This window comes from Mobula hypostoma, chromosome 21 (genome assembly GCF_963921235.1).
Source record: "Mobula hypostoma chromosome 21, sMobHyp1.1, whole genome shotgun sequence".
Taxonomy (NCBI): Eukaryota; Metazoa; Chordata; class Chondrichthyes; order Myliobatiformes; family Myliobatidae; genus Mobula; species Mobula hypostoma.
In genome coordinates, this window is record NC_086117.1 from 3,873,469 (window position 1) to 3,899,963 (window position 26,495).

Consider the following 26,495-nt stretch of genomic DNA (forward strand, 5'->3'; position numbering starts at 1 on the left):
GGCCAGGGACTAGTGGCAGTGCCCAGATGGCTTGAGAGTGTAGTATGTGTGAAGTTCTCGACTATTTGTTGAGCCTTCTTTAATGTCCGTCTCTAATGGACTGCTGAATGATTCTTGTTCCTGGCCAATGATTTTACAACTTATGCTGACAGTTCTGTTGAGTGGGCTGTGATTGATGGTGCTCATTGTTCTGAACCATGCCGTGATGTTGTAGGTCAATATTGATTCAGTGAAGCATTTATAAAATGTCTGGAGAATCGGTGGCTGGACCTGAAGTTTCCGCATCTTCCTAAGGAAAAATAGTTGTTGTTGGCACTTGGACAGTCACAACCCACCATTGGTCTTAAAGGTGATTTTGTTATCTATAGTTGTGTCAAGATATTTGTATTCTCCAACACTGACCTCTTATTTTCAGGGTTGGGACAGTGTACTGTTGTTTTCTAAAGTCCACTACTGTTTCCTTAGCATTTTATTGGGTTTCAGATTCAGTTAGTTGTTTGTGCACTATCCCACACATTTATTGATTTCCTCATTGATGCAGTCATCAGAGTTGGTAGTGTCAATGATAACTGTGTCATCTGAGTACTTGGTGTACTGCATGTCTGGGTGTGAGCTTCTGCAGTCGTCTGTGTACAGTGTGAACAAGACTGGTGAGATAACCAAGCCCTGTGATGCTCCAGTTGATATTTGTCTGTTGGTGTTCATATAACCATTGTACCTCACTTTTTGATGTCTGTCTATGAGGAAGGAGATGATGAGGAGTATGAGGTGGGGGTTTACGTTCATTTGCTGGAGCTTGTGTCCCATGGGATGGTGTTCCATGGTGCATTGGAGAAGTCCACAAACAGCATCCTAATAGATGGTCCGGGCCTCTCCAGATGTGTGTAGGTATGGCGCAGTAATGTTAGTACTGCATCATCCACACCTCGTTTCAGCTTGTAAACAAACTGGAGAGGGTCAGTCAGCCCACTTACCGTCACCTACAGCTGTGGTGGGAGGAGCCTTTCAAAGGACTTCACCACCGGTGATGTTAGAGCTACAGGATGGCAGTCATTATTGCAGGTGGGATTGCTCTTCTTGGCATTTGGGCATATGGTGGCAGTTTTCCAAATGTTTGGTATAAAATCTTCAGAGAGCAATGTTTGAAACCATCATTGGTTGTTCATCTGTCTTTAGGTATAGTGTCACATTCTATTGCATTTCCTTATTTTCCTGTAAGAAAAATGAATCTCAAGGTAGCATATAATAATCAGGAATCGGACATCACAGAATCATTTTCATTTTATAATCCTGCATGAGCTCTCAGATCTCCCTCCACCAGTCTCTTAAACATAAACAATCTCCTTCGGGTCATCTTTTGTGAACCCTAAGTTCCTAAATGGTGGACTTCATTACCTAAAACTATAAGGGATGCAGACTCAGTTGATGCCAGTTCAAAACCTTTTAACTAACATTTTTTTGTCTTTTTCATGTTTTAAAAAATGTTTTATTTTCATCTTCGCACTTTTATCCAATTGTAAAACACTTTGCACTACGTCATCTGCATGAGAAGTGCTCTATAAAGTTAGTATTGTCACTTTGATAATAAATTTTCTTTGACTATTGGTCAGAGCCGTAAAGTTGGGGTTAAGTTGCTAAATATAGATGAAATATCAGTTTTTATACTTTAAGATTTTGTAACAGGACTAGGTCAGATTCAGCTAGCATTGTTCCTCAGGAGGGTACAATCACTAAGGTGATTGATTTAGCATATGCGGCAGACTGCTGTTTTATTGCTGTGGGTGTTTTGAAGATTATTGTTTTGAAAGAAGCCTTGACTCTAATGGCAAAAATGTTTGAATAGTTGATGCTGTGCCAGGCGGAAAGCCAGAGGAAGAGGAAAGAGAAGAGAACTGGGGAGAAGGCTGCCGTGACTCACGTTCACATCAGTTGTCAGGAAGTGGAGGACGAACTTGCCTGGCAGTGAAGTGCGTGGCCACTGCTCTGTGGGCAGCTGGGAGCTCGTTAATCATGACTGCTGCCCACACTGCGAACCTTCAGTGTATTTTACTAATGAACCAAATATTACACCCGGTCCAGAATCGCACCTTCGCATGGTTCCAATTTTATTGTCAGAATCTGGCAAGTTCTTGTGTAAAAGAAAGCAGTCAAAGTGATTGCCCTGAAGTTCACACACCTCACTGATAAGCAAACAGCTAAGTGGTTTTGTCGGCAACTGAAGTACGGTATTAACATCATTACAACAGTCTAGTTGTAACTTAAATACTTCCTCATCATCAACTTCAAAGTAAATAGACCCAGCATTTTAAAGTCTATTCAGATGAGTACCATTACTTAATGTTTTTATTTCTTTTCTTTTATAATTTATTTTCAGTATTTTTTTGCCACATGAACCATCCACATCAATTATTTTTACAAAATAATTTGCAATTTTCAATTACTGATCATCTAGAGAACTTTAACATTCTAATAGAATTTTTCTACGTCTCTGTCTGTACTAAAGCACTCATTTATCACACTTCCCTTCCGTGAACTCTGTCTGTACTTCTCACTGCTACAGTAAAATTGCCAGCATAATCACCCAGCCTGGACATTCTCTCTTTTTCCCTGTTTACTGAACAGAAGATATAAAGCATAAGAGCACATATCACTAGGCTCAAGGACAAGTTCTGCCCTGCTGTTAGAAGATCAGTCCCCTAGCATGATAATGAACTCATAATCTATCTCGTTAATATCCTTGCTTATTGGTTACCTGCACTCCACTTTCGCTGTAGCTGTCACATTTTATCCTCCATCCTGTTATTGTTTTACCTTGTTCTACCTTAATGCACTATGTAACGAACAGTGTGCACAACAAGCTTTTCACCGTATCTCAGTACGTTACAATAATAAACCATGTCCAATTCCATTCCAAGTTAAGAGGAACTATCAGTATCAGGTTTATTATCACCGGCATGTGACATGAAATGACAATATTCTAAAGTATTTCTAGGCTTCTTTCACGTGAAGTTAGCCCACACTAACTTTCCTTACCTCCACCACCCATCTACAATAGAGGCACCTGCATCATCATCTTAAGTCCATAACCCTACTGGAGCACAGGCCACTGACTGCAGCTCACCAGAGTCCTCTGTCTGGGCCAGTCTTTCAAGTTGTCCCCAGGAGTAGCCTCTCTTCAAAGATTCTTCCTCTCCTAGGAATGAGGTCTTTAGAGTTTCTCTTGGCATTTCTGTAGCTATGGGGTTTTACAGGATGGGGTTGCTAGCCTCATTCCCAACCCTCCTTTGGCAGCGGCTGTCAAAGGCGGAGGTAGAAGCAGTTTACTTTGGCCAATTAACCTATTACACTGATGAAGGAATAAATGTGGGTGCAGATCTCAGGGGAATACTCCTGAACAAAGCAGGCTAAGAGATGACGTAATAAAGGTATATAAAATTGAGAGGCACAGACAGATAGAAAGCAAAAAGTATAGGCTTAAGGTGAAGCAGAGGACATTTAAAGGGGATCTGAGGGGTAAGTTATTCATTCTGTTGGTCAGGGTCTGTTGTGTCCTAGCTGTTTGCATGATACACAAGCCAGAGCAGTACGATATGGAGAGCAGCTTCCCATCTCCACGCAGCTGAAGGATCCAAAGGAACGGCAGATACAGTTTGGCACCAGCAGCGTCACAGGAGTTGCCAGTCAACATAGGACTGCTTTAGGGACTCCTGCTCCAGATTTTTCCTTGGATTTACTCCCAAAACCTTTCCTGGGAGTAGGTTTAGCCGCAAGGCAGGGGAGGTTTGAGATCAGAGTTTTCCTTCACGTAGATGAGCTGCCAGTGATCTGCCTGGAACTGTGTTGTATCTTTAAAAAGCTCACTAGTTTGGAATATGCTAGTGCTTGAACCTCAGACTTCCCTGGGCCTTTCTGTTCAGTGCCAAGCTGCAGAGTCAGGTCAGCGCTGAGGAGAGTAAAGCTTCTCGGAGTAGTGAGCTAAACACCAGTTCATCCTCTGCCCTCGGTCTCAACACCTTAATCTTCTTAATCTGCTCAGCACTTAAATCATCCAAACTGTGATCTCATCCTAGACAATTCTATAATGCTCTTTGATATGATGGAGTTATCGATGATCAAAGGTATTCGGCGTATTTTTTCTTCAGACCCCCTCAATGTTGAGAGTGATTTTAAGTTATACCAAGTATTTCTAAACAGCTGTTTCTATCTTGATAGCATCCTTTAATATAAAAGCAAACTGACTTCAGAATTGTAATCGGAGAATGGACTCTATACCGGCAATGTAGTGTAGTGGAGTACTTTCAAATAGCTGTCAGTGAATGAAATGGACGTGGAGAAGTTGAGGGAGTTCCAGGGGACAGCCCCAATGGTTGTCTCACTGAAGTACATGAACTGCAATGCTAACAACACCACAACTACATTTGGTCTTGGATACTCCACAGTAAATATTCTTCCTGCTTACTTTGGTCAGGTAATAGCAGATGCTCCTCACACTGCACTGACTTCTCTATTCTTTCATTGAGAGCGTTGGTTTCATTATTCTTCTTTTTTCCCAAATTCTTTATTTGTTCCTTATTTTTTCTTCCTCTTAGCCAGTCAAAGAAAAGTAAAACAGAGAGACAGTCCCTTCAGCCCATGCAGTCCATGCCCAGCCATTTAATCTGCTTACTCCCATCAAACTGCACCCAGACCATAGCCCTCCATATCCCTCCCATCCATGTACAGATCCAAACGTACCTGAAACGCTGAAATTGAACTTGTATGCACCACTTGTGCTGGCAGCTTATTGCACACTCTAATGACCTGAGTGAAGAAGTTTCCTGTCATGTTCCCCTTAAGCTATTCAGCTTTCACCCTTAACCCGTGAGCTCTGTGGTCAACATCCCAGTGAAATGTTTTAATTAAGGAGGTACACAACAACGATCCAGGGAATGAAAAGGTTTAATGTATGAGGAGTATTTGATGGTTCTCAGCTTGTACTCGCTGAATGAGGGGGTTCACATTGAAACCTTTTGAATGTTGAAGGACCTAGTTAGAGTGGATATGGAGATTATATTTCCTATAGTGAGAGAATCTCGGATCAGAGGGCACAGCCTCATAATAGCGGGGCATCCATTTAGAACGGAGATGAGAAGGAATTTCTTTAGGTGGTGAATCTGTGGAATTAATTGCCACAGGCAGCTGTGAAGGCCAAGTCATTGGGTGTATTTAAGTCGAAGGTTGATAGGTTCTTTATTAGTTGGGGTGTCAAAGGTTACAGGAAGAAGGCAGGAGAATGGGGTTGAGAGGGATAATAAATCAGCCATGGTGAAATGGTGGAGCAGACACGATGGGCTGAATGGTCTAATTCTACTCCTAGGTCTAATGGACTTATGTTAACAAGTCGTGGAAAGTTAGCATGTAATGGCTGAATAAACATTTCCCACAATAGCTTCTTACAAAAAGAATTTTATAAGTGCTTTTGAGACTTGGCAGAGAATGGGGTGGAAATGGTTTGTGTGATTGACTGACAGGCTGCATATGCATCTGTTGAATACATTGTTGTTGTTAGTGGCAGTGTCCTGGAACTGCAGATTGGTCTGGAAAACGAGTAGCAGGACCAAAAATGTTTGAACATTCTTTCATAAAGATATGGATACGGGGCTGGTTTATAAATGGTAATTATTTCGTTAGAGTCATAGAACACTACAGCATGGAAAGGTCCATTGGTTCATCTAATCTATGCCAAACTATTTATCTGCCTAGTTCCATCGGCGTGCACCCGGACCATAGTCCTCCAACCCTTCCCATCCATGTACCTATCCAAATTTCTCTTCTACTTGAAATTGAACCCCAATCCACCACTTCTGCTGCCAGCTCATTCCACAGTTCCACCAATCTCTGGGTAAAGAAGTTCCTCCTCATGTTCCCCTTAAATATTTGACCTTTCACCCTTAACCCATGACCTCAAGTTCATCCAACATCAGTGGAAAAAAACTTGCATTTACCCTTTCTATACCCATCATAATTTTATATACCTATCAAATCTCCCCTCATTATCCTATGCTCCAGAGAATTAAGTCCTAACATATTCAACCTTTCCATGTAACTCAGGTGTTCAAGTCCTGGCAATATCCTTGTATATCTTCCATACACTCTTTCAATCTTATTGACACATTTCCTGTAGGTGGGTGACCAGAACGGCTTGCAATACTCTTAATTAGGCCTCACCAACATCTCTGGTCTCTTTTGGTCAAATTTTTAAATGACCAAAATCTTGTTTTCTTTGAACCCGTTCCCTTGGACTTTGCAAGGTCAAATGATATTTGGAAGATTCACTGAGATTCTCCATGAAGTACCAACTTAACCTGTCATGTTTCATTTTGCAATGAGTACCATTTTAAAACTTGCCTCCCTCAGGCAGTTAATCTGATCAACCATTCTGATAGCTCCACCCCCCTCTATCTATTAACTTAGGCTGTGTCCACACTAGACCGGGTAAATCCGTAACCAAAGCTTTTGCTCTTCGTTTTGACCCTCCGTCCACACTGAAACTGCATTTTCCTGCCCCGAAAACGAAGCTTTTCTAAAACACTCTCCAGAGTGTTTAAATCTGAAAATGCCGGTTGGGCGTTGTAGTGTGTATGTGGTAACTGAAGGTTTTAAAAAACCTGTCGTCCCTTTCATCGGTGAAGAGACTGGCTGTAGGAAATGCTTCCAGGGTGACCCCTCTGTGGGAGTGGGGAAGATGTTGGTGCCACCCGGGGGGTCTGTGTGTCCATATGTGTAGCTATTATGTGGCTGTGAGGCTGGTATTGTGGCGGTGAAAAGTACTGGGTGGGAGCCATTATATTCCTCATCATTGCAAATCCCTCTGCAACAGAGTTAGTCAGTTTTTCAATGTTCGTCATTAGCCAGGTCATACTGTCCGTGAACTCCCTGTCAGTTCCCTCCATGCGCTCCAGTATTTGTTTTTTCAGTTTTAAGTCCTCTTGCGCAAGAGCCAGCAACAGTCCATCATTTGGCAATTTCCTTTTAAGTTTTTCTAGTCTGTAACTGGACAAACGTGCACCGAGTATACTGTTTCCTCTTCGCTTGTTTTCTGTAGATGTGTCCTGCACATGCCCAGTAGGAGGCGATTCGCCCAAATACCCGTTTTAATGAGGATGGAGGTATTTTCAAAAACGCCTGGTGTGGACGCCTATTGTTTTTACGCAAAACCGACGTTTTCAAAATTATTCAGTCTAGTGTGGACGTAGCCTTAGTCACTGCACTGTGAACACTTCAAACCACACTTATAATGCAGCTTACATTGTAAATACAGTACATGCCTGTATTTTTATTTTTTTATTCCATATCCATGCTTTAACTTCTCACTTTAATTTTTCTATAATTCTTTATAATTGTTGAATGCTGATGGTTTTTGTTGCATAGTGCACCCTGACCAACATATCACAGCAAATCCCCAATACATATAATTGTATGTGGTGAATAAAGTTGATCTTTGATTCAAGAATGTTTAATATGTAAAAGAGAATGAAATAATTGTTACTCCGGATCCGATGCAGCACAAATAAAACTCAATTAGATAAAGAACATAATAAATATAAATACATAGGATAGTTTATATAAATAGATTGATTGTATGTCCATAAAGTGACACTAGGCACAGGAGTGTCTGTACATACGGTGACTGACAGGAAATGATACAGTAGTGGTGATTGGGGGTGTGGAGGGGTAGGTAAGTGGGTGGAGGTGTTGATCAGTCTTACTGCCTGGGGAAAGTAACTGTTTTTGACTCTGGTGGTCCTGGCCTATGTAGACACGTGGCCAAGTGGTTAAGACGTTCGACTAGCGATCTGAAGGTCATGAGTTCGAGCCCCAGCCGAGGCAGCGTGTTGTGTCCTTGAGCAAAGCACTTAATTACATAGTGCTCTGCGATGACACTGGTGCAAAGCTGTATGGGTCCTTCCCTTGGACAACATCGGTGTCGTGGAGAGGGGAGACTTGCAGCATGGGCAACTGCCAGTCTTCCATACAACCTTGCCCAGGCCTGCGCCCTGGAGAGTGAAGACTTTCCAGGCGCAGATCCATGGTCTCGCAAGACTAACGGATGCCTTTAAGGTCCTGGACTGGATGCTCTGTAGCTTCCTTCCTCCCTGATGGAAGAGGGACAAACAATCCATGAACAGGGTGGATGGGATCCTTCATGATGTTACTGGTTCTTTTCCGACACCTTTCTCTGTATATGTCCTTGATGATGGGTCATCTGGTAAAACATTTAGGACAGCCCATAAAGTAATATTCAACCCTATCAAGTATACCAGAGGATGACATGATTTATGATTTGCAATAACTAGTAATCTGTTGTATGTTAACCTCAGAATACTTTGGATCACAATTTAATTCTCTGACAACATACATCAAAGTTGCTGGTGAACGCAGCAGGCCAAGCAGCATCTATAGGAAGAGGTGCAGTCGACGTTTCAGGCCGAGACCCTTCGTCAGGACCCTTCGTCTCGGCCTGAAACGTCGACTGCGCCTCTTCCTATAGATGCTGCTTGGCCTGCTGCGTTCACCAGCAACTTTGATGTATGTTGCTTGAATTTCCAGCATCTGCAGAATTCCTGTTGTTTGCGTTTAATTCTCTGACAATTGTTTTTCTGGTTCAAACAGATTCAGTACATGTACACATGGTCACATTCTGTCATAGATATCACACCAGAGGTTCTTAGTTTACTAAATTTCAATGTGGATTTAAATGCTTCCTCTCCATAGATGCTGCCTGGCCTGCTGAGTTCCCCCAGCACTTTGTGTATGTTGCTTGGATTTCCAGCATCGGCAGATTTTCTCATCTTAATGATAACGTAGTAGTGGTTGGGGGTGTGTTAGAGTGGGTTAGTGGGGGGAGGTGTTGATCAGCCTGATGACTTTGGGGAAAGTAACTGTTTTAGAGTCTGATGGTCCTGGTGTGGATGCTGTGTTTCTTCCTGGTGGGGGTGGGACAAACAGTCTTTGAGCAGGGTAGGTGACCCCTTCTTGATTCCACCTACTTGGCTGAAAATTGAAGAGTGGATTGATTCTTAGTAGGTCTATGCAGCTAGTTTGGACCAAGTGCAATAAATTTTCTTGATGTCATAACCCATAACAGAAGCAACATTAACAAGGTGAACAGAATACAGTCTTAAACTGAAATGTGTTAAATCCCACACTTTAACTAAAAATATGCAGAATGTTTATGAGTGAAAGTGCTTCTCCTTTTGTTTTAAAAAGGTCAGCAGGCCTGCTTGTAAGGGTACATGTCAATCACTTTACTGCTAACTTGCTAAGAAGAAATTTAATTTATTTCCAGGTCTAAAAAATTATTTACTTCCCTGCTTCTCCACTTTTTGTGCACTTTGCCTTTCATAACCCTTAAAAACGTAGCATGGTCTTCAATACTTACATTAGCTCTCCTGACATTAACCACTCCCCATGCTGACATGTCTGGAGAAAAGTTCATTTCAAAATTGCCTGAATCAAGCATTTATTCTTGTTTATATTTATGTTACTTAGAGATGCAGAATGGAACAGACCTTTCCAGCCCACTGGGTCATGCTGCCCAACAACCCACCTGTTTAACCCTAGCCTAATCACAAGACAATTTATAATGACTAATTAACCTACCGACCAACATGTCTTTGGACTGTGGGAGGAAACCGACTGGTCATGGGGAGGATGTACAAGCTCCTCCCGGGGAACGCCGGAATTGAGCTCCAAACATTAGCATCCCAAGTTGTAATAGCCTCACGTTATCTGCTGCACTATCATGGCATACTATATATCCAACATAATGCTGGTGCCTCACTGGTGACAGTGAAGATTCCTGTAAATTAGTGTGACCTGAACCTAGTACAGGTCCGCAATCCCTTATGCGAAATCTTTGGGGCCAGCTGCATTTCGGAATTCAGAATTTTTCGGATTTCAGAACCCCCCGACCCTGATACCAAAAAACACGTATGCTCATCCCTTATTTAACCTGTCTCAGTGCGGTGGACTTTGGGTCCTGGCGGCGCACCAAACCTATGCACATCCTCCCATATAATTTAAATCTCCTCTAGATTATTTATAATACCTAATACAATGTAAATGCAGTGTAAATAGTTGTTATACTGTATTGTTTAGGGAAGAATGACAAGAAAAAATTTTATTTCCAACAAAAACATTCAATAAAACATTAAAATATACAGCTTCAAACGAACCCAATCAAACACATGGTAAATGACTTATTGGAATAAATGTAGAACGTCACTGTTACTCACTATAAAACTTCAGTAACTTGTCTTTCTGTTTATTTAAGTCATATACAGTGGTGGTTCCAACACTATTTGCTTCAGTAAGAAGCCGCACAGACACACCACGATCAAGCTTCTGCAATAACTCCATTTTCTGCGTTATTGATAATGATAGATGCTTCCTTCTCTTTTTCTCATTGTTACCCATAGGGATATCTGCAGCTCTTTTTGACATTTTCACAGTGAAATTAAACACAAAGTCAACAGTAAACACAAAATATCAGCGAACAGCAAATGCACGTGTAACCAGTATGAGCGCTGAGCCACAACTGACGTCTGGCGGCCTCTGCTAGTGCTGCCACGTCACACCTGAGTGATGTCCGCTGTTGGCGAAAAAAACTTTGTTTTTGGAGCTTTTTGGATTTCAGAATTTGGAATAAAGGAATGTTCACCTGTACTGTGTTCTCAGGATAGATCCCTAATAAAGCCTTTGGCAAAAATAGAAAATCACCTCCTTGAATTTGCAATTCAGACCAGTCCGTGTGAGCAACATGAGCAGGTGGTTTAGAACATGTGTGATCTGTCATTCAGTAAAATTATGTCTAATCTCAGAATCAAAATCAGGTTTATTAGCACTGAAATATGTTGTGAAATTTGTTGTTTTGCAGCAGCTGTACAGTGCAATATATAATAACTAAATTACAATAAGATATACATGACAAATAAAGTAGTGCAAAAAGACAGGGAAAAATCTTACCTTTGTGTCAGTTTCATGTAGTTTGTAAGATTCTTACTCAGATTTATTTATCACATGTACATCAAAGCATACAGTGAAATGTGCTGTTTGTGTTAACAACCAACCAACACACCCAGGGATGTGCTGGGGTCAGCCTGTAAGTGTCACCACACATTTTCGCACCAAAATAACATGCCCACACGACACGAGCAGCAGCAGCAATAACAACAGGATATTACAAGACAACAGTAAAACAGGTAGCGTCGACATTTCAGGCCTAGACCCTTCATCAGGACCTGAAATGTTGACTGTTTGGTCTTTTCCATAGATGTCGCCTGGCCTGCTGAGTTCCTCCAGCATTCTGTGTCTTGCTTGGACTTCCTGCATCTGCAGGTTTTCTTGTGTTTGTGACAAAACAAGCCATTTTTCAACACAGGCCTCCAAACACAGGACAAACCACCTCTGTGCCTCCAGTCTGTGGCCCCAGATTCTCAAACTCTAAGGCTACGTCCACACTAGACCGGATAATTTTGAAACCACCGGTTTCGCGTAAAAACAATAGGCGTCCTCACCAAGCGTTTTTGAAAATACCTCCGTTCACATTAAAACGGACGAATTTCCTCCTACTGGGCATGTGCAGGACACATCTACAGAAAACAAGCAACATGTTTGGTGTCGAATCTCGCTGTGAAATTGCGCGTTTGTCCAGTTACAGACTAGAAAAACTTAAAAGGAATTTGCCAAACGACGGACAGCTGTTGGCTCTCGCGCAGGAGGACTTAAAACTAAAAAAAAACAAATACTGGAGCGTATGGAGGCAACCGTCAGGGAGTTCATGGACAGTATGACCCAGCTGACGACAAACATTGAAAACTGACTAACTCTGTTGCATTAATAAAACACCTTGTTAAATGTATAAAACATGTCTGCATCAGTGTTATCTTGTATTTCCATACAATGTTACATTAGGCTGTTACACATCTATTGTCAGAGAAGTACTTGCATATATAGGTAAACCACCTTCATACAAGCAAGGACAGAAAACAGGGCAAAGTGAGTATACTTATTTATTCAGTAAGCTATGGGTCAAAGTATTCGGTGACTACATTTCTAACTCTTCTGGCTTCAGTCCCGTTGCTGTCTGTTCTGAAATTGTTAGGTTATGTGGGGGGTTGCGTTCAAGAAATCAATGAAATGCCGCACTGCCACCATCAGTTCCAGCATGTCATGACAGCGTTTTTAAAAATACTGGTTACCCCGTCCGCATTACTCTGCCCAACCTGTGTTTTCAAATTTGCACACTCTGGAAGGCATTTAAGAAAAGCTCCGTTTTCACAGGAGGAAAGCACCGTTTCAGTGTGGTCGGAGGGTCAGAATGAAGAGAAAAGGCTGCAGTTACGGATTTATCCGGTCTAGTGTGGATGTAGCCTTAGACAACAGGCCTTCAATCCCCAGTTACCGACACAGAGTTGCCCTCTACCTCCAGATCCACCAGCTCCTGACTTTTACCTACTGGGCTTTCTACCAATAGACTCACCAAGTTCTGGACTTCAACCTTCAACTTTGCCCTCTAGACTTGGGCTGAATCCTCATTTGTCCAAACTCTTATCAGTTTTGAATACAATCAGCATCTGATCTTCCACAGCCCTCTGAGAAGAGAATTCCAAAAAGGCAAAATAAAATCCCCCACCCATGAGACCAAAATATGTAGTAGGAGCAGAATCAGGCCATTCCTTTATTGTCCCTTTCAACCCCATTCTCCTGCCTTCTTCCTGTAACCTTCGACCACCTGACTAATCAAGAACCTATCAACCTCTGCTTTAAATATACCCAACGACTGAGCCTCAACATCAGTCTGTGACAATGAATTCCACAGATTCACCACTCTCTGGCTAAAGAAATTCCTGCTTATTTCTGTTCTAAATGGACATCCCTTTATTCTGAGGCTGTAGCCTCTGGCCCTAGACTTCCCCACAATAGGGAAACATCCTCCCCATATCCACTCTATCTAGGCCTTTCAGTATTTGAGAGGTTTCAATGAGATTCACCCGCCACCCCCCCCCCACTCATTCTTCTAAACTCCAATGAAGACAAGCCCAGAGCCATCAAGCACTCATATATTAATGCTTTGATTCCCAGGAAAATTCTCATGAACCTCCTCAGGACTCTCTCCAATGCCAGCACATCTTTGATATGGGGTCCAAAATTGATCACGATTCTCCAAGTGCGGTCTAACTAGTGCCTCTCATTCCTGAACGGTTGAGCTCTTAATTTTGACATTCCGGTCCCCCAGCTGTGGGAGGCAGCATCCCTACACTGATTGTGTCAAACCAAAAGATTTCTATGAGATACTGTGAAACTTCACTAAAAACTGTGTGGAGGTGCAGGTTTCCTCTGTAATGGAGTTATTCCTTTTCAAGCCAATGATGTATTAATGAACATCCCCGGTCTTTACAGGTATAATCTTCTAAAGCTACTGCAGAAGTTTGGAAAAGTGAAGCAGTTTGACTTCCTGTTCCATAAATCGGGTCCACTTGAGGGGCAACCTCGAGGTTACTGCTTCGTGAATTTTGAGACTAAAGAGGTAGGTATTAGAATCTATAATTGTTATTTCTCTTGTAGATTAACTTTCTAATGCTTGTTTATATTTTAATATAATTACCTGTATATATGTAATTGTTCAGAGTGTTTTGTAGTGGATACAGTTGCGGATACCATATTACTTGAATAGGGGCTTTCTTAGTTTATATTGTTTGGAAATGTGAAACTTTGTAATACTGTTTGTAGTTCATTTTTCAAGTTCTTTGCACTCGGAATTAAAGTCGTATTGGTATTACTATCATTCCTGGATTTGAAACTTGGCTGTACTGATAGTTAAAGTTTTTCTGAAAACATCCAAGCATTGCTTCCATTAAGTTTAACAAGGGATCGAATGGCAGAGGGGAAGAAGTTGTTCCTGAATTGCTGAGTGTGTGTCTTCACACTTCTGTAACTTCCTCCTGATGGTAGCAATGAGAACAAGGCATGACCTGGGTGATGGGGACCCTTAATGGGAGACCCTGCCTTTCTGAGACACACTCCTTGAAGATGTCCTGGGTACTACCGAGGCTAGTGTCCATGATAGAGCTGACTAAGTTTACAACTCACTGCAGATTATTTTGATCTTGTGCAGAGGCCCCATCCATAGCAGCTGGTGATGCAGCCGAATTAAATATAACCACTGCCTTGTTGACTGGACAACCCACAAATGTCACCACCCTTCCAGTGCCAACAAGCATACCCACAACTTACTAACCCTAATTTATATGTCTTTGGAATGTGGGAGGAAACCCACATGGTCACAGGGAGAATGTACAAACTCATTACAGACAGCGGTGAGAATGGAACCCCGATCTTACAGCTGGTGCTATAAAGCAATTGCACTAACCGTTACACGCTCACGCCATCCCACGTTTTCAGATATCCTGTTCTATGTGAATATTCAATTGGTTCATTGCTTTTAGAGTGTGATGTAATTGCGCTTCAGTTCAGCGTGTTCTTAAATTTTATTTTGGAGCAAATAATTCTCAAGCATTTATTATTCACGTTTATTTCTGTGTAACTTACCGTCCTGTGTCACCTTGGTCACATGCTGAATTGTAATTTGTAAGTGTCTCCCAGTACTGCAAGAATTTGCCTGCAACCACTTTGTTAGCTTATCTTGAAAATATTAAAGGCTTAAAGCATAATTATCTAGATCATATATTATACATTGTGGCCCTAACATTCAACTGTAATGAAAAGGCTGTGAAGCACCGGAGATAAGCAGCAAAGTTTGTTACTTTCAGAAGGACCAAAAGGGTGACCTGTATTGATAGCTCTGAATGCTGAATCGAATTGACTTTATTTCTTACATCCTTCATATACATAAGGAGTAAAAATCTTTATGTTACATCTCCATCTAAATGTGCAATGTATAGAAATTTATAATAAATAGAACAGTCAATGTAATATAGAGTACACTCAAATCAGTCTGATGGCCTGGTGGAAGAAGCTGTCCCGGAGCCTGTTGGTCCTGGCTTTTATGCTGTAGTACTGCTTCCCAGATGGTAGCAGCTGATTGTGGTTGGGATGGTTTGGGTCCCCAATGATCCTATGGTCCCTTTTTACACACCTGTCCTTGTAAGTGTCCTGAATCATGGGAATTCACAACTACAGATGTGCTGGGCATTCCACACCACTCTCTGCAGAGTCCTCCGATTGAGGGAAATCAGTTCCCATACCAGGCAGTGATGCAGCCAGTCAGGATGCTCTCAATTGTGCCCCTGTAGAAAGTTCTTAGGACTTGGTGGCCCATACCAAACTTCTTCAATCATCTGAGGTGAAAGAGACGCTGTTGTGCCTTTTTCACCACGCAGCTGGCGCGGACAAACCATATGAGGTCCTCAGTGATGTGGATGCCAAGGAACTTGAAGCTGTTTACCCTCTCAACCCCAGATCCATTGATGCCAATAGGGGTTAGCCCCTCTGCATTCCTCCTGTAATCCACAACCAGATCCTTTGTGCGACATTGATGGAGAGGTTTTCTTGACACCACTGTGTCAGAGAGATGACTTCTTCACTGTTGGCCACCTCGTTATTGTTTGAGATCAGGCCAGTCAATGTAGTGTCATCGGTGAATTTAATTAGCAGATTGGAGCTGTGGGTGGCAATACAGTCATGAGTATACAGATCCTGATGAAGAGTCTCGACCCAAAACATCAACTCTTTTTCTCGTTTCAATAGATGCTGAGGTCCTCCATTATTTTGTGTGTGTTGCTCTTAACGTCTATGTATAATCTTTGCTACAATAGCATTTCAGTGCCATCAACAAGAGAGAAGTTAATAATATATATGTGATCTTACTAATTAATTCCTTACTTTAGATTAACAAAAATGCCTTGGGAGGCTAGAAAGACATTAATACCTACTTATTGACAAACACCTCTATTACTATCTTCTACATTTTAATTTCTAAAAATGTTATCTTTTAAATTTGCCGCTATAAATACCTTTCCCTTCTTGATTAGGGACTCCTTTAATGCTTACAAACATTCCTTTAATGGTTAATGTTTCTTACTGGAGAAGATGCAATGTTTGTGGGATTTTAAAATACACTCAGTTAGTTTCCTGTTGTTTCCTTTCAAGTTTTGCAAGTAGAGTGACTAGTGAAATTAACATTTTGATATTCCTTGTATAAAATGTTAAACCTGGTATAACACACAATTGAATGCATGCATGTTTGAAAGTGAGGGTAAGTCCTGTTATTTTCAGTACCTTTAGGGACTTTTAAAAATATTTACACAGACCTGTACCCTAATTTTCACAACCCACTTGTGTATAACTTAGAAAACTAAACTATTGGCCGGGAGCAGAGTTTCAAATATTGGAGCATGGTAGCACCAAAGGAAAATAAAGTCCAGGTGACCTTTGCCAAGAACATGAGGCGCGACTCCCGAGCCATTCTGTTTACCAGTCAACTATACAGCCCTTAATAATCGATGACCTGAGGTGCCCTCCCTCAGCTGTTTTTTTTCTCTATTGACTTCACTTCCTCTCACATGCTAATAAGGTGCATTTAGCATTTTCCTGCCAAGAAAAGGAGCCCTCAAAATCAAAACCAGCCTTGGCTGTGAAGGACAGCCAGCCCTTGAATGTTGATTTATGTTGCCATACTGTTTAAATGAATCTTGTTAGCTGTGTTGTGCTAACATACTCTCCGGACCTGTTTCTTGGCAAGATTGGGCACAAAGCCTGCTGTGTTTAAAATCATCACCTGACCGCAGACATGAGATTTATGATTGTTACAGAGTGGATCACAGCATTCTGTGAGGAGAAGTAACTTGACCTTAAACTGTCACAGGCAAACAACTAACTGTTGCTGTTCTTTTTCTTGGCATCTCTCGAGATCCACTAATCATTTTGAGCTTAGACTGCCTATCCCTAGCTTTGTCCACCCTCTTTGTTTGACGCTTTGCACTATTTGACTAACTTATCTGCTTTTTTCTGCCTGTTTATAACTAACTTTTATATGTAAACATTCTCCATAACACCCTCCCCTCCCCCATAACTATGTATCTCTGTAGAAATAAAATGTATTAATGAGTCCACCTACCTTTTCACATCTCAGTTATAGATACAGTCAACAAAGATTCTGTCACCAACCTTCAAAGTAAATTTATTACCAAACTACACGTATGTCACCATATACAACCCCACGATTAATTTTCTTGCGGACATTCACAGTAAAAAAAAAACACAATCGAGTTGGTAAAAGATCGCACACAAGATGGACAACCAATCAATGTACAAAATACAACAAACTGCAAATACAAAAAGAAAATAATAATAAATAAATAAGCAATAAATATCATGAACATGAGATGAGTCCTTGTGGGAATAGTTCAGTGTTGGGGAGAGTGAAGTTATGACTGATAGTTAAGGGGGAATAACCATTCCTGAACCTGATGCTGTGAGTCCTGAGGCTCCTGTACTTTCTTCCTGATGGCAGCAGTGAGAAGAGAACATGGCCTGGATGGTGTTGGTCCTTGATAATGGATGCTGCTTTCCAGTGACAGCACTCCATGTAGATATGCTCAATAGTTGGGAAGGCTTTATCCATGATGTACTAGGCCACATCCATTTATTTTTGTAAGCTTTTCTGTTCAAGGACATTGGTCTTTCCATACTGTGATGCAACCAGACAGTATACTTACCATCACACGTCTATAGAAATTTGTCAAAGGTTTAGATGAGCTTCCAAATCTTTGCAATCTTTTCCTTTAGAACCCCACAGTTTTGTAATAGTTGGGATCATCTATACCCTTACAATCCTTTCCGACCAGTGAAATGATGTATTTTGTGGTACTTTTGAATTACGATTGTTAGAAATGGTGTGTGTGCGAGCATCCTACAATACACTGCCTGAGTGGAGCAATACTTTTTGTTTAAAATCCATTTTTGCAATTACCTAAATTTTCTTTATAACTGATAGAACTTTAGTCATCTATAGGTACAATCCAATGCTATTTATAGTAAAACCGATCGTCTCCACTTAGCAATGATTGGATTGACTAAGGAAGCCTATACAGTAATCTTCTGTTTCATAATGGCTCTAAATCAGTAATGAATGAATAGTTCACCAGCAATCACCGTAAGATTAACTTCCAGCTTTACCTCTTTTATTGAAGACGAGCAAAATATGACGTTCCTAATTATTTAAGAAAATTGTAATAAGCCTGACTGGCATCTTCCCCTTTCTTCCCAGTCCTGATGAAGGGTCTCAGTCTGAAACATTGGCTGTTTATTCATTTCCATTGATGCTGTCTGACCTGCTGAGTTCCTCCAGCATCTTGTGTGTGATACTCTGGATTTCCAGCATTTACAGTACCTTTTGTGTTTACAATCAACCTTTGCCATTTCTTAGAAGATCCTCCTTCTGTTGACTAACATAAGCCAGTAAAACCCCAGTGGTTTAGATGCCCTTCGGGTACCTTTCTTGTCAATCTTGTTTTAAATAATTGCTGAGATGATTGTGCATCTCTTCTGACCTGATAGTTAGCTTTTTATGCCTGCTGTACCCTTTCTGTTGATTAACTTTTGGCTTTCATACAGGAATATTCCTATCTGACCTTCCACTTAATGCTACACAGCATTTGTATCTGTTTTAAGAGGCAAATTGGTGGATTACTGGTTGCTGGCCTTGTGATTTATTTTTTGACCATATAAATCAGGGTTTCCCCACCTAGACCCCTCAGTTAATGGTAGGGGTCCAAGGCCATTAAAAAGAAGGGCTGGAAACCCCTGATATAAATCCTGAAAGCTGTCCCTTTTGGTTTAGTTTTTTAGTTTCACAGTGTTCTGGCTGCAGCTTCTACTTACAACAGGGTGAGATGTTGGCTATTTGGTGACACACAGATAATTCATAGTTTGAATTAGCAGTTGTGCTGACTGCTGAAGGAAGTGTCCTTTCACAATTCCTTTACTTTCAGCAGTAACACTGACAAAAGTGCCATTTGAAAGAAGGCACAATAGCATCTCTACTTTCTCATAGGTTTGTGTAGATTCAGTACGTCATCAAAAACATTGACAAATTTTTGTAAATGCACAGTAGACAATACCCTGACTGGTTGCGTCACAGCCTGGTATGGAAACACCAATGCCCAGAAATGGGAAAAGTCTACAGAAAGTGGTGGATACGGCCCAGTGCATCACAGGTAAAGCCCTCCCCATCGTTGAGCACATCTACACAAAGCTCTGCCACAAGAAAGCTGTATTCATCATCAAGGAACACACATCTAGGGCATGCTGTCTTCAAGCAGGAGGTTCGTTCATTTTGTGTTGTGTCCTATGACATAGGTGATTGTGGTCTTTTTAATGGCCATGATTACTCTTGGCAGATTTTTCTATAGAAGTAGTTTGTTATTGCCACCTTCTGGGCAGTGTCTTTACAAGATGGGTGACCCCAGCTATTATTAATCCTCTTCAGAGATTGTCTGCCTGGCATCAGTGGTTGACCTCTGATGTGCACCAGCTGCTCGTACGACCATCCACCACTTGCTTTCGTGGCTTCAGGTGACCCTGATCAGGGCGATAAACAGGTGCTACGCCTTGCTCAAGGGTGACCTGCAGGCTAGTGGAGAGTGGTAGGTAGCCGTCAATCCCAGGGGGTCATTGGTTTGCACCTCTGGTGGACTGTGACCTCTCCAGGCACAATCCTGGGTGGGAAGGTTTGGAGAACCGACTGTTGCTCATACAACGGGTTCCCCCTCTCCATGTCACTGACGTAGTCCAAGGGAAGAGCAAGCGCCTTACAGCTTGGCACCAGTGTCATCATCACAGAGGATGCCAGAGGGAAGTTATAAACAACATCAAACTGCCTTAGGGACCCCGGCTCTGGATTTCTTCCTCAGGATTTACTCCTGAAGCCTTTCCATGGGTGGGTATGGCCGCAAGGCAGTGGAGCTTTAAAATCAGAGTTTCCCTTCTAGGCGGGCTGCCATACAAGGCTGATGAGTTCCAACTGCCCGAAGCAACTGGTTTTGAGGTGCCAGTGGTACGTCTTTGCCCCTTCTTTTGTCAGTAGAAACAGCTCCGTCCGACCAAGTAGATAAGCCGTACGTGAAGGCCAAGAGTTGGACTTGGTTGTCAGAGGCTGGTGGAGAGACACACGCCATTTGGAGCATTACATAGGTAGTGGGAGCTTATCCCCACTACCACCCCCAGCTATGACAACCTTAGGAACCTAGTGGAGGGAAGGAGTGCCTTATAGCTCCTTTGTTTGAGAAGCATCTCCTCCCTGCTGTCCTTGGGCAGGAGGTGCAGCTTAGCTTAAGTCCCACACTACCAGGTTCAGGAACAGTTATTGCCCTAGAACTATCAGGCTCCTGAACTGGCATGGATAGCTTCACTCACCTCAATTCTGAACTGAATCCATTACCAACAGACTCACTTCCAAGGACTCTACACTTCATGTTCTGAATATTATTTATTTTTTGTTTGCATAACATGTCTTCACAGATTGGTTGTTTGTCGGTCTTTATGTTTAGTTTTTCGTATTTTCTATTGTAAATGCCTGCAAGAAAATGAATCTTAGTGTAGTATATGGTTTGTTGTTTCGTATGGCAGATGTTTTTCTCTTCACACTTCCAATTGTTTTTTGTCAAGCCACTCCTCCAACTCGTGGCCACATTGATGGACCGTAGCAAATCTGTCTGGGATCTTGGTGAGAGGGCATGTTTAGACCAGTTGGAGTACATACTGGGCTGGGGCACCACAGGGACAAGCTGGGATTTGTTGGGTGCCCCATCAGTGTAGTGTTTGCGCTTGGCATGTCCACTTCTGAATCTTTTTGCAGCTGTCCAGTTTTTTCTGGTAGCTGTAGTAAAGTCCAGGAGGGGCGAGTTAGTGTCGTCGCTCAGGTCATCGCTTAGGGGGCCATGTTGGCATGCCGGTACTGGTGCCATTCATTGTGTCTGTCACAGGAGTTGAGGCTTTTCCAGTTGCAGAAAGGCTTTTGTGATTTGAGTCAGGAAGTTGGAGGAGTATTACCAATGATTTTATGAACTGAATATTGTTGGTCATATTTTAGATATGCTTATAGAATTTTGCTGAAGCTGCTTTTCTACAAATCTCCGGGAGTGCTGCTCCGCTCATTGTTGGGAGCCATTGAATAGATGAGGATTTTAGGGCTCCTGAGATTATTTTCATAGAAGTATGGAGCTGTGTAATCATGATGTTTGTGTGAGCATTTCTCTCCCAGATGGGTGCGCAATATTCGGCGACTGAGAAACATAGTGCTCGGCTAGATGTTCGTAAGACTGGTTAGCGCCCTATTTGCTTCCTGATCATGGTCGTTCTGGATTTTAGATTTTTTGCAACATTTTGAAGGTGGGTTTTGTATGAGAGTGTTCAATCTAGTGTGACTCCTAAGTACTTTGGGTGTAGATTGTTGGGTAGCTGTTTGTCGTTTAGGTTTAAATTTGGTTAGTTGATTGTCCAGATGAAATATAGAAGTTACGATTTTGTTGACATCCACTTTGAGAAGTAGTTGGACAAGACTTTTTTTTCAATGAATTTGACATTGTTCGATTGGAAGGCTATGGCCCAGTGGTCAGCGTATCCAAATTTAGATTTGGTTTTGGTGGTGGTGGTGGAGGGGGGGGGGTCGCTGAGCCAGAGCTGACCCTTGGGGGACACTATTGCAGAATTTCAGAATGAGACTGGTCTCACTTCCCAGGTATGTGAAGAAAGAACAGCTGCCTGTGATTCTGTGGAGGAGACATAGGATGATTCGGGTTAATTTTAACATTAAGTCTTGGTTCTAAACGATGTTGTGTACAGTGGATAAATCGATAAAAATTGCTCCAATTTTTTTTTTGAGTTCAAAGCCTGATTCAATGTACGATGTGAGTGCGAGAACTTGTTCACTGGTACTGTGATGTTGTCTGAAGCCAGCTTGTCAGTATGTAAGGATCTGCCAGTGGTAATATTGTGGATAACATAATATGCTCAAGACGTTTGTAGGTACAGCAGAGGAGAGAAATTGGGCAGTGACTTGCTGAATCTTCTGCAGGCTTCACACACAAAGTACTGGAGGAACTCAGCGGGCCAGACAGCATCTATGGAAAAAAGTACAGTCACTGTTTCAGGCCGAGACCCTTCGGCTGGACTGGAGAAAAAATGATGAGTAGTAGGTTTAAAAGTTGGGGGGGGGGGGAGGGAGAAACACCCGAGGTGATAGGTGAAACCATGGGGGGGGTGAAGTAAAGAGGTGAAGGGGTAATTGAATAGAAGACAGAAGACCATGGAAGAAAGAAAAGGGTGGGAGCACCACAGGGAGGCGATAAGGTGAGAGAGGGAAAAGGTGTTGGGGAGTGGTGAAGGTGGGGGGGTGGGGCATTACCAGAAGTTCAAGAAATTGATGTTCATGCCTTCAGGTTGGAGGCTACCCAGATGGAATATAAGGTCTTGTTCCTCCAGCCTGAGTGTGGCCTTATCGCAACAGTAGAGGAGGCCATGGAGTGACATAATGGAATGGGATTAGGAAGTGGGATTAAAATGGGTGGCCACTGGGAGATCCCACTTTTTCTGGCGGACGAAGCGTAGATGCTCGGCGAAGTGATCTTCCAATCTGTGTCGGCCTCTCCAATATAGAGGAGGCCACACCAGGAGCACTGGACACAGTATATGACCCCAGCCAACTCACAGGTGAAGTGTCGCCTCACCTGGTAGGACTGTTTGGGGCCCTGAATGGCAGTGTGGGAGAAGGTATAGGGGCAGATGTAGCACTTGTTCCGCTTGCAAGGATTAGCCAGGACTGAGATCAGTGACGAAGGACGAATGGACAAGGGAGTTGCATAGGGAGAGATCCCTGTGGAGTCAGAGGGATGGAGATGTGCTTGGTGGTAGGGTTCGTTGGATATGGTGGAAATTCCAGAGAATTATTTGGTGGTAAGTGAGGACAAGAGGAACCCTATCCTTGGTAGAGTGGTGGGAGGATGGGATAAGAGCAGACGTGCATGAAATGGAAGAAATGCGGTTGAGGGCAGCGTTGATGGTGAAGGAAGGAAAGCCCACTTCATTGAAAAAGGAGGACATCTCCTTTCTTGAATGAAAAGCCTCCTCCTGAGAGCAGATGCAGCAGAGACGGAGGAATTGAGGGCAGGGGGTGGCGTTTTTACAAGTAACAGGGTGGGAAGAGGTATTGTCCAGGTAGCTGTGAGAGAATGTGGGTTTATAATAGTCGTCAATAGATAAGCTGTCTTCAGAGATAGAGGCAGAGAGATTGAGAAGGGGAAGGGAGGTGTCGGGAATGGACCAGGTGAATTTGAGGGCAGGGTGGAAGTTGAAGGCAAAGTTGATTAGGTCAACGAGTCTGCATGGGTGCAGGAAGCAGCACCAATGCAGTCGTCAGTGTAGCATAGGAAAAGTGTGTGGCGGACACCAATGTAGGCTTGGAACATAGGCTGTTCCACGTAGCCGACAAAAAGGCAGGCATTGCTGTGACCCATGCAGACTGCCCATGGCTACACCTTTTGTTTGAAGAAAGTGGGAGGAGCCGAAAGAGAAATTATTAAAAATGAGGACAAGTTCCGCTAGAAGGAGGATAGTGGTGGTGGAGAGGAGCTGGTTGGGTCTGGTGTCTGCAGGCTTTCCTTGTTTAGATATCGCAATGACTTTGGCATGTTTCAAAGTGTCAGGGTATTTTCCTTTTGTTATGACATCAGTGAAAGCGTGATCCATCTAGAGAGCCATACTCTCTTCTCCAAGATTTTTCAGCATTTCTGGGTAGATGGCGTCGATGCCAGCAGCATTTACTGATACAGTGCTTTGCAAGGCGGATTTTGTTTCGGCTGGTGTTATTAGAAATGTAAGTGTGTCATCATCTTCCGGCATGCTATCATAAAGTTTTTGGTATTCGTTTCTGACTTGCGTTTTGAATTTATGATTAGGAGTGTGCATTCTTCTTTGATGTGCTTTGCTACTGTCTGCACTGACTGAACAATTGGTTTGTTGTTTTGGTGCTATGTTGGGGTCTAGTTTTTTGAGGAGGTTCATGCAAGTTTGCTACAGTGAGTGAAGTCCGTATTTTCCAACAGTTCCCATCCATTTTGTCTGTCGTTTGGAGTGATTTGAGGAGATCATAGCTGTAGTCGTATCACCTGTTGTTTTAAACTCTTGAAATAGTTCTTCACTTTCTTTAGACCAACAAGGAATGTATTTTTGTCAGTATGGCATCTTTTGTGCATTTTAGCATGAGTCTGTGAAGTCAGTGGAAATTTTCGGTGGTGAGTGGTATTCTTCTACATGTACTTGCAAGGTGAATTTTTCCCAGTTTGCTTTTCTGAAGTTCCATCTGGTTTTTGGGATAGAGAGATGAGTGGGTATTTGGGATCCAATCGTTATTAGCACGGGACTGTGCTGACAATGAGGAAAATCACCAAGGATTTCTCGAGTAGCTGGTAGGGATTCAAGTTGACTGTTTGTTGTTACAAAAGAGAGGTCTGGTGTGTAATTCTGTTGCCATCTAGCTGAGAAGAATCTTTAGGATCATATGGTCGTTGAAGATCATTACTAGATGCCAAATGACTGATCACTTCTCCAGCTGTGTTGTTTTCTGTGTATCCCAAATAGTATGATGACTGTTGAAGTCTCCGAGGAATATTGCTGGGTGTTTAATTTTTTGGTAATGGTGGATTCGGCTCTTCCTTTTTTGGAGGTTTATAGACATTTACGAGAGAGAAACTTTCTCCCATTTGAATAGTAGTGTTATGGATATTGTTACCTTGTGTGATGTTCGAGCTATAACTGAAATGGAAGTAAATGAGTTTTTAGCACAAATACCTGTCCTGTATTTCTTGTGGAATACACCTGTCACTCTATTATATCCTGGTATCCTATCTTTAGATGGAGCAGAGGTCTCATAACATGAGTTTCTTGGAGGGCAATTACATCAATGTCATGATCTGTCAGGATTTTAGAGAGGTATTCGTATTTCACCATTGACGTGCCTTTGACGTTGAGTGATAATATTTTGATCTGAATTTCCAGTGATCTTTGTGTCAGTTTGTTGCTCGAGGAGTTACCTTTGGGTGTTGAGTTTGTAGAGTCTAATATACTTTTCTAACATGGTGGACTCTGGGCACTATGAACACAGACCACATTATTGTGGGCGATGACCAAACCAGTATATATTGAAAAGTTGGCTTGATTCATGAAGTGTGGACCAGGAGGAGCAGAAGCCAAGTCTGTCCTTTCGAGAGCCGGGGCTGGATCGGTCTTCGTTTGGCATCTCGTCCACAGCCATTCCAACATGGGTACAGCTCCAACATATGGTAACATAAACACTTTGATAATAATTTTACTTTGACATTGAGGACTCATTAGATAGTGCTAAGGGAGGTTTTCCATCCACCTGACAGGCAGAGGGGCTGAATGTTTCATTAGACAATAAGACATAGGTACAGAATTAGGCCATTCGGCCAATGAAGATGACTCTGCCATTTGATAAGGGCTGTTTTATTTCAACCCCTTCTCCTCATAACCTTTGCAGCCTAGCAACCTTAACTTTAAATATACCTACTACAGAGCAATGAATTCCCCTGGCTAAAGGGATTCCTCCTCATCTCTGTTCTAAGGGATGTCCTTCTATTCTGAGGCTGTGGCCTCTGGTTCTAGACTGATCGAGGTGTATTATCTGCAAGGATGCAACCATGAGGGTTCAGCATTCTCTCAGTGCTGTATTAGGGTGGTTTAGGTATTCACTCCTGAAGTGGGTCTTTGAGCCCTCGCTCTCCAGTCTGAGGCAGCACCATTATCATTGCTCCAAGACTCACAATGCTATTCAATAACTTGGGTTGCTACTGATATTTTGTAAGGAAAATAAATGTTACCTATTCAAACACTAACTTCAGTCTTCTCTTTCATCATTGCAGGAGGCTGAGCGAGCTATTCACTGCTTAAATGGAAAACTTGCCCTCGCTAAGAAACTGGTGGTGCGCTGGGCACATGCACAGATAAAGGTGAATATCAGTAGTGAACTTCCCTTAGTTTAGATAGAGCGATAGATACTTTATTGGTCCCAAAGGGAATTACATTGTCATTACAAGTGCACAGATAAGTAAATATTAGAAGAGAAGAAAGAACATCTCGTACATCTTATTTTTATTCCTTCAAGTCAAAGATTACAAGATGACTTCCCCAGCTATAGGTTGACTTGTTATCGGGCCTGAGGACTGAGGGTAGGCATGATCTCATATAGCACTCTCTGGAGTAGTGCAGTCTATTACTGAACGTACTTCTCTGTTCAGCCGAGGTGGCATGCAGGGGGTGAGAAACATTGTCCGGAATTGCCAGGATTTTCAGGGGAGTCAGAGCAACACTCACAACGTGCTGGAGGAACTCAGCAGGTCGGGCAGCATCCGTGGAAACGGTCAGTCAACATTTCGGGCCGGAACCCTTCGTCAGGACTGTAGAGGGAAGGGGCAGAT

General features: G+C 42.4%; 1 protein-coding gene across 3 annotated transcripts in view; it reads left to right on the forward strand.

The window, feature by feature from the left end:
- Positions 1 to 26,495, forward strand: part of rbm18 (RNA binding motif protein 18) — a 53,906-nt gene that overhangs the window by 16,096 nt on the left and 11,315 nt on the right. For all 3 annotated transcript variants that reach the window (XM_063073324.1, XM_063073326.1, XM_063073325.1), the window contains exons 3-4: positions 13,444 to 13,570; positions 25,941 to 26,027. In XM_063073324.1, coding sequence (XP_062929394.1) covers positions 13,444 to 13,570; positions 25,941 to 26,027 — 214 coding nt within the window. The remainder of the gene's footprint in view (positions 1 to 13,443; positions 13,571 to 25,940; positions 26,028 to 26,495) is intronic.